The sequence below is a fragment of the Lepisma saccharinum genome, chromosome 9 (assembly GCF_977018435.1).
Source record: "Lepisma saccharinum chromosome 9, izLepSacc3.1, whole genome shotgun sequence".
In the NCBI taxonomy this organism is placed as follows: Eukaryota; Metazoa; Arthropoda; class Insecta; order Zygentoma; family Lepismatidae; genus Lepisma; species Lepisma saccharinum.
In genome coordinates, this window is record NC_139237.1 from 36,912,343 (window position 1) to 36,924,841 (window position 12,499).

Sequence of the window (12,499 nt, forward strand, 5' to 3'; positions counted from 1 at the left end):
ACTTGGAGAGCATGGATCGTGTAAGAATGGCGGAAGAGAACAGTAAAAAAGTTGTTAATGTTGTACAGATTGTTAGGTGGAGTGTGCAGGAGGATGGCTGTGGGCTAATTAATAAACTTATGGATTTCAGTATATTGCCCAAAGAACGTGCTTACATGTGACAGCGACAATCACGATGTAGAAGAACTGATTTGATTACAGGTAAATTTGGCAACAGTACATCAATCATAAAATTGCAGGATACGAAAATAGCGTCTTCGATGATGAACGTTTGCCGTTAAAGTGCTACGAAAATAATATTTTTTATCGGTTCGTAATCACAATTACCGCAAAACCATTCAGGAATAGCCCCACTGACCATTCTCGGTAAGTTTAGGTTAAGTTAGGTTAGGCAAACATAGTTAAAATTTGGGCTCGAAAAAAACATGCACGGGTAGCCCAACAAACCATTGACGGATAGCCCCACGAACCATTCAGGTACGGTTAGGTTAGGTTAGGATAGGCAAACATCGTTAAAATTTGGGGTCGTAGTAATATCAGGAATGTATATTTCGTTTTTTAAGTATTGGAAACACAAAATCTTCCGGTAAATAATAAGCAATCGTGCTGATCGCGGACCACTCAATGTCACTTATTTTGCAATTTCTACACGTGACCCCCCAAATTTTAACTTCAAATTCGTGATTAGGAGGCCTCAATTAGTGAGTATGCGAAATATTACAAAAAATCGGGGGGAGGTCCTGTATTGTAAATTCGCTCCTTCATTAATTGTGGAAGCACCGAGCAGAAAGATTAGGTAAGAAAATGTGTATATTTTATCTTCTGTTTGCATGCTCATGAGGTGTTTTTTTTTTAGTCACTTTACTTGGCGTAGGGACATTTGGTCAGTTGTAGGGACATTTTGACTACGTCTGTAGGGACATTGCCGAAAAATGGTTAGCAACACTGTCGGCTACCAGACGTCAGTGTTCGTTCATGTTCAATTCTGTTTGCGTTCAACAGTACGCGTGTTGCTTGTACTGTGTTATTGTAATGTGCTTACTCGTGGCCAGTGCTTTATTGTGTGTTAATTGTTATTCATTCATTACTTATGTCGTTAAACAAATATAGTCTTGAACATAGAGTTTTTATGTACGATAATTACGTGAAAACGAATTCTTGCAGAAAAGTGGTCAGGGATTACGATAGACAGGATCTCTTGAACCTAAGAAACGTGTTGTATTGCTGTTGAAGGAAGTCATTTTCAACATCTCTTATAACACAGGAGGTTAGTGATCATCATTATTATTACTTTTAAATATCATTTTACGCTTTCGGTTTGCTTTATGCGCCGGGATGCTGTCTTCCCTTTCTGTCAACTGAGGATAAAGTAGCGATGTCTAATCTAAGATTAGATGTCAGAAATAAGGTGCCGGAAATATTTGTATTTGGGAGGACACCTTTTCCTGCATCCGTGCGACAAGGTACGTGCTTATTTCAATTGTAATTGTAACTGTAATTGTGAAAAGTGGAAACATTACAAAACAAGCGGTTTCTGTTACGGACTTCCTGAACGCAATTTGCCGGGACCTGTTGCATGAAGAGTCCGCGGAACGGCCGTCACGCTGGCGGTGAACGACTGAAATAACCTCCCTGTATGTCATTGGGAGGCCCTCATTGAAGATGAGAGAAGAAATATTTTTTTTGAAAACTAATTCTAGAATAGATATGATAAAACTAGACAAATGTATAATGACTAGGGAAAGTATTTTAAGGTGCAAAATTTTGGTCAGGAAACTGACAGAAAGGTTCTTGAAATGTTTTAAAAAAGTCTTTATTCAATGCTCTTTTTTTTCTGCACCTTCTGTATATAATGCACGCTGACCACATAGAGAGCTGTGGTTCTGCCGAATAGGTTTTGTTGAAGTTTTTGCTTTCTCTTGTTGGCTTTGCTACATTATATTGGGAACTATTGGGGTTGCTATGATTATATTATACCATTTTTTAGTTCTGATTCTGCTCTACAAAATGAGAATATAGATTTTTATGTAGCTGCTCAAGAAGAATAAAAAATATTTATTTTTATGTCCAATTTATTAACAAAACATGAAAGAAAAGATGCTGAAGCATCAAAGAGGGGTAGAAAGGGGTTAGATGTGCTAATCTCACGAAAAGGTTCAACAAAGTGTGTTCATTTTACTAGGTATCCAAAAAAGTTCATGCCGTATTTTGCAGTGAGAAATAAAGACTGTAATTTCTGGCAAATGTGTTTTATTCAGCAAAATAAGCTCCTTCAGCTTCAATTACATGTTCCCAACGAGATACAAGCTTATAAATCCCGCATTTGTAAAAGTGTTGGTCCCTAGAAGCAAAAAATTGTTCTATGACGTGCGTGACATCATCTTGGTTTCGGAACTGTTGCTCACGCAAATGGTTATCCATGGCCAAAAACAAGTGAAAGTCGGATGGGGCAATGTCCGGGGAGTAAAGAGGGTGAGGTAAAATTTCCCAACCAAGTGTGTTGATTACGTCCTTGGTCGTTTTCGCCGTATGAGGTCTAGCATTGTCTTGAAGAAGGATCACTCCTTTCCTGTTGACTAGTTCTGGCTGCTTCGGACGCAGTGCAGCTGCAATCCTTTGCAACTGGGACGAGTACACCTCTGATGTGGTGGTTTTGCCATGCTCTAGTAATTCAAAGTGCACAACACCAGCGCTGGTCCACCAAACACAGAGCAGTACCTTCTGTTCATGAATGTTTTCTTTGGGGGTCAATGCAACAGAACCAGGGGACGACCAATGATGTTTTCTTTTGCGGTTACTGTATAACACCCATTTCTCATCACATGTCAATATCTGGTCCAGGAATGGAGCTTCCTTGTGGCGTGACAGCAATGATGCGCAAATGGTGAGCTGCTGGCATTTGTTTTCCTCGGACAAAACGTGAGGAACCCACTTACTGAGCTTCCAAGTCTTCCCAAGGTTGTGCAGATGCAATCGAATGGTTTCCTCTGACACTCCAAACCCTTGTGCAAGTTCTTTGCACGTTTGCTGTGGATCATGCTCAATGGTCTCCTTCAGCAGGGTTTCGTTGATAGTGGCGGGGCGTCCAGTTTGAGGCTTGTCCTGGAGGTTCTCCTCGCCCGATGCAAATCGACTGAACCACTTTCGCACTGTGCGCTCACTCACTGATGCCTCTCCAAACGCGGAGCATATCTTTCGAGCAGTGGCTGCAGCATTGCTGCCCAATTTGAACTCATACAGTAAAGACGGCCGTGAAACGTCCTTTGACACGGACATGTTCCCTTCAGGATTGTAGTTCCTACAGACCTGCTGTCTATGCAACCGACACGCCTCCCAACTCTGCACTGACTGATGGTTGCCGGGAATGTAAACTTCTGACGTCATCCAGACAGGGTTGCCGACACATGCCGTTTGACTTTCACTTTTCGTTCCAGGATACCTGGTACTTGATTTCATGTCCTAAAATACATATCTCAAATGATCGATATGAAAACAGCTATATTTTTGGAAAGGTGCTGCACCTTAAAATCCCTTCCCTAATAATGACATATTAAGAACAATAAATAATCATTGTCACTAATATTGACAAGTATAAGTTTGAATTCAATATATTGTTGGAAGTTTTCTTATTGTATCTTGTAGCTCAATGCTAAACTTAATGAGAAGCAGGAAACACTGGGAACTCTCCAGGATACCAGAACTACGATAAAGCAAGAAATGGATGCATTGAAAGAAGAATGCTCAAGTTTACAAACTGAAAGCAATATATTGGAAACAAGGATTACAGAAGTAAGTTTTCTCTTTCAAAATTCCATTTTTTTTTTTTGTAATGTTATTTAACCCTTTTCGGATGAGCAACGGCTATAGCCTGTCGTTCACTATAAAATTATATTGTGAATGAAGGATGGGCTATAATCACACCATGTCTCTTCTGCATGTGTGTTGTAACTGCTCTTTCAAATTCCAACTGCTAGATGCCACATTTTCTTTGTTGCTGGATTTTACTTGTACTCATGTGGTATTACGTTGAACTTTTGTTTATATTCTTGAGATAGCATTGAATAATTTGTATGCACATTGTGGAAATTTTTAGAGATGATCCCACTTTAGATTTCACATTTTTAGTGACGTTTTCAGTTAAAGAATTTTTTTTTGCATTAATTGTATTGAATAGACATTTTCAGTAACTTTTACTTCAATGTTCAATATTCTTTTACTTTCAAAAAATTGTTACAGAAAAATAATCATAAATGTTGGAAAATTTATATAATATGCAATATTATTATTATTTATATTATATATTTGTAGAAAGAGGATGTGTTGTAGATTTCAGAAAAAAAGTTAATAGCACACTTAGCAACATATCTTCTATGATATTCTGAAAAACAGCAAAAAAAAAACTATCACCTGGGAAAATCTCAGTATTTTCAAGCTTGTCCGGAAAGGTCTAATAAGGAAAGACTTGCAAAAGTTTTGTCGACACCAATAAAGTACGGATATAAAATTTGTAATCTATGTTCCAGTGTAAAATTTCAAATGTTATGTGTAGAACAAGTATGGTTCATTCACTTCCTTAATGTATGCCATGTTTTGCATGAGTAAACAAACATCACTTGTTGATATTTGAGTCAGTACATTTCCGCTCAATCAAAAATGGCAAGGCTGGAACTCATGATCTCAGATTTTGTTTAAACTTTAGTCGCCAGATGGTCGATATTTGGACCAGCAGCGCACGCCAGCAATTTACGTGCCATTTCATGATTTGATTTGATTTTAAAATTTTGGGTGCGTCAGCACTTAGGCTATTTTGCACCCGTCACATTATATGGGGTCCAGCCCCTTATCTTTACAAAGAACAACTCTAACGTTGCATAAGTAAAATCTTAAAAGCTTAAAATGTTCTGACTTTCGTTAAAAGCTGAGGCTGTAAAGGGGCACTCAGCACACACAAGGACAAAAAACAGGACAACACACACAAAATTATACTGGCCAGAGTGCCAGTCGCCAGAGCCTCGTTCGTCTGCAAAACGCAGTCCAGGGTGTACTAATGTGGAAGTGAGGTTGACAGTTGGGTGTACTACGTGGAAAATCACCCCTTACAACCCGCCATTTCTTGAAAACTACACACAATATTTTAAATACGGAGAAACTAGTACTCACTTTTATCCGCGAAGCTGTTTTTTCTTCTTTTTCGATTAATTTCAGTGGCCACTGCCACCATCCTCGTTGGAACTTGCTGCGCTGTTGCTTGGCGTGCGTCTTTTGTTCGTAGTTCTCTGGCTGCCGTTAGGTGCGCTGCTAGGTGTGCTGTGCATCTTGGTGCGTCGTCTGCTATTTCCGGGCGATAACTGCTGCAGTAGTGGAATCCAAGTATGGTGCGCTTGCCCGCTATCGATGTTTAGTTCGTGCGGGAAGTGCATTATGGCGTGCGTTTCCTTGATTTTGGTGTCTATGAGCGTGTGGGCAGTGGCTTGCTAGACATATCAAATACAATAGCCATAAAATTCAAAAGGTTCGAGTCAAACACACTGCCCACACGCTCATAGACACCAAAATCAAGGAAACGCACGCCATAATGCACTTCCCGCACGAACTAAACATCGATAGCGGGCAAGCGCACCATACTTGGATTCCACTACTGCAGCAGTTATCGCCCGGAAATAGTAGACGACGCACCAAGATGCACAGCGCACCTAACGGCAGCCAGAGAACTACGAACAAAAGACGCACGCCAAGCAACAGCGCAGCAAGTTCCAACGAGGATGGTGGCAGTGGCCACTGAAATTAATCGAAAAAGAAGAAAAAACAGCTTCGCGGATAAAAGTGAGTACTAGTTTCTCCGTATTTATATACTACCGCGTCTCTCTTTTCCCAATCATGAACAATATTTTAGTTGTCTTTGTTTGTCTTTAGTATACATATGAAAGTATGACATTCTCGAATTACAAGAAAATATATCCATTGTTACTATTATTAACAAGCAAAGTCCTTATTTTCCCTTTGTTTCCCTTTGTTGCCATTGTATTATGGGGCAGATTTATGAAAATGGCTATTACTTCTAAACTACTGCATATTTTGAAAAATTTAAATTCTACAAGCAAGAATGTGTAAAGAGCAACATTTTAAGCAACGTCCGACAATTAAGGATTCTGGGGGGGATGTGAACGTAGAGGCCTGATTTTCACGGCAGCAATTACTGTGCCATTTCTTGAAAACTATACATTATATTTCAGTTCAGTCTTCTTTGTTCATTAATATATGTCTGAAAGGTATTATACACTCTAATGTGAAAACAAAAGTATATATATTGTTACTATTACTAACAACCACCATTTGAAAAGGCACTTTGTTTCCCATTTGTTGCCATGGGATAAATTGAAGATAGGGGGCTGTAACTTCTCAACCACTGCATCTTTTTGAAACATTTCAATTCTAAATGTAAGAATGAGTAAAAAGCAACATTTTAAGTAACATCCGACAATTAAGGATGTGGGGGGGGGGAAGTGGTGTCAAAGGCCCAAAGTTGGAAATTTTCCCTAATTATGCAAATTTCCAATATATATATACATTTTCCAAATTTGCTGCACGTGCATTACATATCCTTATAGAGTGGCTTTTTACCGTGCTTCCCTCCAAATTAGGTCTACCCAGCATCCATAGGGTCGATGCTAGAAGCAAAATTCCAGACATTGTTCCGAAGTTGGGCAACACTGCCACTTTATATAATGTTGTTATTTTTTTACTCAAGAAGTATCAGTCTGGTTTCAATCAAACTTTGCACAGTTGTAGCAATGGACCACCGGTACATACATTTTTTTTCGTTCACTTCAGTGTATTGAGGAGGGCACAGAGGCCATTTTTTTTTCAAATCAATTTTCTTCTTCTTTCTTTAACAATAATTATTGGGAGGCTCAATGTATAAATTTTACCACCGCTAAAAGCCCTGTCTTTGAGAAAGAAAACAAAACCAATTTGATATCTCTACAACAATTAGTTCTTGTTACATTTTTTTTGTACTTCACATCAAGTTTGAAAAGCAAGTGCTTGAAAAGGCTCCTGAATCCACTAGAATACAGCACGCTCAAGGTTCTGACCCATAAATGTTAAACCTGGCACGTTTACCGTATTTACGCATGTATAATGTGCACTTTTTTCCAAAATTTTTGCCCCCCAAAACTGTGGTGCGTATTATGCACGGAATAATTCAGACAGCCAAAATGAAATCACGCATTTTTTTTCACTATGTCACTGCGTATAACATGTATATATCTACAGATTGTCTTTCCTTACCAATAATAATTTTAAAAAATAACTTTTAAAAGCGAAATGGCCGTTTTCCATGAGTTTTCACTTAGTATTGAAAAGTTTTGCGACATCGAGAAAAGCAGCACCGTTCTGGCGGCATTGAAGCATGCGCCTCCCGTCACACGGGAGGCGTATCAAGCGGTATTTTTCGCGGGAGAAATAACTTCCACAATTTTTTTTTTCCCCTTAGAAACTGTTGTGAACAGAGATTGGGCGAAAAATACACGTTTTTTGCACTCATTCTATTCGCACTCATTCCCTTCACAAGCACTCTACCGCTCGCAAGTGGGTCTGATCTAAAAATAAATACCACCACGCTTCAGTGATATCCAATAGTACTTGACCTCTGCCCTCCCCTTCCCCAAGCGCACCAATGTTACCCCGCAGCCGACGGCCGCTAGCCAACATGCCAGGCTTGTTTTGCCATTGTGATTTCGTTTGCTCTTGGGTACGCGAGAAGAGATTGAATATGCTTGGATGTTATTTTAAATTGACCTTGTATCAGACAACTTCCGGTAACCCCTTTCATTCAAAACGTGTTCTTTGTTCCCTGTAACACTTCATAAAGAAGCGAAACTGTTAGAGAGAATCAGTCACATAGGCCAACTAAAAATTATCAACCCTCTTAATGCATTTTCATCCAGGTTTCTGCGAAAGTTCTCTTCGATCTTACGTGTATCATAACTCCCGTTTACCTCTTCATACATTTTCATAACTGTGCCCATGTCCTAATATTTGCCAAAAGTATTCCGTTGGCCGAGTGACTTCTCCCTCTTTTCTTCTCAGCAAACGTTTAAGGGAGGGGAGGAGGAATGCCGATTGTTTTCTTGCTCGTGTGTGCACACAGGCTGATTACAAGCGAGGGTGGAAGTGGACCGCTTTCCTTTCCTTTGACTTCTAAAATGGGCAACCAGTTCTGGATGTATTCTTGAAAACGAACAAAAACCATAGGACAAGTAAAAGAAAGAAGTGCCCCCACTTCCCAGCTCATTCTCCACCACTGGTCTGCACGGCAATGTAATAATTGCAGAATTCAGGTCCTATTTTTTTTTCTTTTTTTAATGCTATTGAAATATTGCCCGTATTATTGTCTGTTGCAAGGTAAAATGTAAAGAAAGGGTCATTTCTTTCTTCTTCGCATAGCTTATAAAAAAGTTCCACCTTCGACATTTGCCTTATCTTTGAAATACGGAGGATTTTCCCTTCGACCACTTGTTGCTCGAACTTCCAGCCGGTTGCCTTGTTTTTATGCTGCAACTGGTGCCAGTGTTTCGTCTAGCGTCTGCGAAGTTGTTGCTTGCCGATAACAGCAATGACTCATCCAGTGCGAAGGCAAAAGTCATTTTTTTGAATCTCGCAAAGCTGTTTTGATTTGACGATAAAGAAATTTGATCTTCAGAAAGAAAAACAAGAGTTAAAACAACTTCATGTTCTGCACCTTCTGATAAATAAAAGTGTACATTTTATTTTGCATCTGACACAAGGATAAACTTCCTGAACACTCAGAGCAAGGAAATGCACACAATATAATCGCCGCTTATCTTCAGAACCAATGCTCAATGTGTAAGCTGAGAACGATTTTAAAAAAAGTGCTCAATGTATAAACTGACAACAATTATCCTCGATTAACGTGCGAGTAAATAACGATCTCCCATTTTGATATCTGAAAATGTGCAGGTTTCATAAAGCTTGTTTTGAGTTCATTTTATGCTTTTGGGCTAATCGAGACTAAATATACAGTTTCACTGTAGTGAAATCCAATTCCAAACCAAAATGCGAGTGCGACACTGTTCAATGTGTCTTAGAATACGCATTGGGTGCAAACAGATCGCAAGTTGCGTGTTTCCTTTTTCAGGCTGGCATACAGTATGGACTGCTCCCTGGAATGGGGGAGGGGGTGAAATAGAAGTTGGTTGAAGGAAGGAAAACGTGGCTTTTTTACGATGTATTTTACACAGCCGAACCAGAATGAAATTTATAGCACAATTTTTTTTTTTTTTTTGTGCCTAGAAAGGTAAGATCTTCCGAGAAATCTTATCTTACCAGTTCATCTTGTAACAGACAATGCTCTAGTAGACCCGTATTAAATTCAACATTCATTCTGCCTGATTATCTCCCGATAATCATTATTGGTGCAAATTCCAATAACGACCCCTTCAAAATAACTACCTTTTTCCGGGGAACTGTGAAAGGTCGTTGTATCGAGAGTTGACTGTAACAAATATGAAGGTAAAATAATTTCGTCAACACTTAACAAATAGAAATAACTACTGTATGTTTACTGCACTATTGTAGCTTGACTCACATAAATAAATAAATAATGTTTACACTTAATTTCGTCATTCACTCCTAGTTACTAATACAAGCTGTCTGAAATGTCCTCACTTCCATCCATCTTGTTCGATATTCCCATTACCTTAAAACTTTCGATCACCATTTCCAGGGTGATGGAGTTACATGCCTCACGAACCCATTCACAAACAATCGGCAGTGACACACGTTTCACCCTCCCGCTTGGTGAGAGTTCATGCTGCCTTGATGTTGTCCATCTATTGTAAACATCACACCCTGCGACCTTGAACTGGCGGTTGTTAACTTTGATCCCTCTTCTCCTATGAAAAGCCTAACATCTGGAAGTTCAAGGTCGCGTGGTGAATGCAGCAGCTACGAAAGCAAGGAAAAGCTCGTTTTTATGATCTACTGATTAATTTTAAATGAAATACGTAAATGTTAATTCGACACCAAGAAAGCCATTTCTGGGACCTGAATTGTACTGCGCATTATGTACGAGATATATTTTTTGTTGCGTTTCCCCATCAAAAACGAGGGTGCATATTATATACGCACGTGCATTATACACGCGTAAATACGGTAATCCTTCCGCTGTGGCAAAAAACCACATCATTTTGTTTGCCACCTCTAGATTTTTCATAGCAACTCAAACATTCAGTAATTCCTCTTTTCTTCCATTCACAAAGCCTCCAGTGTGAGGTGTACTGCCTTGTAGAAAAAAATAAATTTCCCTTACAAATTATCCAATATTTTTGAAATTTCATCAATGTTAACCAAACAACAAGGATTTCAGAAAATAATATGACAACATTTGTCATTCATATTTTAGTACAACAATAAATTAATAAGATATTATTATCTGATTTTTTTGACCAAAGAATTATCATTTTGAGGGAAAAGTAAAACACCAACACAAAGTACCCGGGTTTGATACCCGGTGGAGGCACATAGTGGTTCGGAGTCCACTTTAAACTGTAGGTCCAGTCCCGATTAGCCTTACTGTACACAAAGTGGACTTAAAACACCAACTCAATCAATCGATCAAAAAACCAACACAAGTACTTTTAAAATGAGCTTATATAAATGGTCTATCTTATCCAGCAATAAAATTGACGTTTTTTTTCATTCCTTCTGAAAATATGACAACTTATTTATGAAATGCCTACCTGATTTTGTATTTTTCAAATTAACTCAAAATCTAAGAATCTGATTCAAAATGTCATGGAAGAAAATTTTTAGAGCATCAAATTTTACATAACACTCTAATGAAGACTGTGACTGTTCATCCACCCAAAACTCTGATTTCACAGTTGCCATCCACACCAACAGCCATAATACCACCTTCAACATTTGTTTCCGTGTTGCCATTATCCATCTTTTATCCCCCCCCCCCCCACACACACACAGATATGTCTTTTCGAAGGTGATGGGAAAGGGCCTGCCTATATATCAGGCATGCATGCCACTATACCCCCCGGAATCAACCTAGCCAACTAATAACCCTTTCCCCTCTTCCCGAAACTACCCACCCACCATGCAGTAAACACTGGTGAAACTAACTTTGTTTTCTATCTACTGTTTCTGGCAACACTGACAGTAGTAATGCTGCCATCAGTATTCTGTGCCTCTACTCTTTGTAACCATGATCTGTTTCTTCTTCGTTGAAAATGCGACCTGGGTCACGAAATATCAAACCTTTTCTTTTTGTGTTGTAAGTGTTTACTGCCTCTTTCTTCATTTGTGTGTATATATATAATGGATAAAAGCAAGGAGGGCCAAAAGGGCTAAATAAAAATCAAAGGAGAAAGAAAGCACTCACTGGACAGTGGAAAAATTCAAAATTTTCGCTAACTTTGTCGTAGTATCCTTGGTGTGAGAAGAAAGAGACGGAACTGGAAGTTGGGGCCCTGCAGAGTTGCCAGGTCCCCATCAAAGAAGAAGCCGTGCGTAGAACGAAAAAAACTATTTCATCACCAAGCTTGTCGAAAACTGTGAGTGGATGGGTTGGGTTGGGAGGGAGGGAGGGATGGGATGAGGTGGGGACGTTACTGGGTGGCCTTGTTCAGGCCAGGTGGAATGGTCGCACTCATGGCTGATATATATAGCCCCTCTCCCATCTTTTGTGAACAGAGGTGTTGGCTGGTTGGGGTATGAGATGGATGATCGCTACCCAGAAGCAGTCGTTGAAACTGATGTGGTGGTTGGTGTGGATGGCGACAGTGAAGTCCAGGTTGTGGGTGGAGGAGCTCTGGTTATTGATGCGGAGGTTGAGGGCAGTTGATGTTTCCCCCAGGTAAAAATCACCACAGATGTTGAAGGTGAGGATGTAGATCAGGTTTGAGGCATGGCAGGTCCCTTTGGGATGGAGGGTAAATTTTCACCTGGAGGGTGTGACAGGTGATGAGGATGGAGCAGGTTTTGCATCTAGGGTGGTTGCATTTATGGGCGGGGGGGGGGGGGTGTTGGTTGTGTGGTGAAGGAGTGTTGTGGGCCAGGATGTTTTGGAGGTTGTAAGGGGGGGGGGGCATTTGAAAACCACTCTGGGCTTGTCGGAATATATGTTTTTGGTTTCAGGATCACTGTGGAGAATTGGGAAAAGAGAGAGTAGTCTGTGCCTGATTTTGTTGAGGTGGGGATGATATTTGCTCCTAAAGCCCGGATTTTTATGTAATATCAACCCCTAAAATATGTACATAAATATGTAATAAAAATGTCTGAAATATGTAAATTCATAATGAAATATGTACTATAAATATTTATTCCAAACGTTACTTCCTGTTTTTGTTACATTTTTTCCTCACAACGGGATATGTTTATTTCAAAAAGACTTACAAAAATTGAAGTTACAATATTACAATGCTTACATTAAGTATTTTTTATGTTCTTATAGAGCAAAAATATT

General features: G+C 39.4%; 1 protein-coding gene across 3 annotated transcripts in view; it reads left to right on the top strand.

The window, feature by feature from the left end:
- Window positions 1-12,499, top strand: part of LOC145992614 (uncharacterized) — a 69,125-nt gene that overhangs the window by 20,078 nt on the left and 36,548 nt on the right. For all 3 annotated transcript variants that reach the window (XM_083128973.1, XM_083128974.1, XM_083128972.1), the window contains exon 5: window positions 3,643-3,789. In XM_083128973.1, coding sequence (XP_082985099.1) covers window positions 3,643-3,789 — 147 coding nt within the window. The remainder of the gene's footprint in view (window positions 1-3,642; window positions 3,790-12,499) is intronic.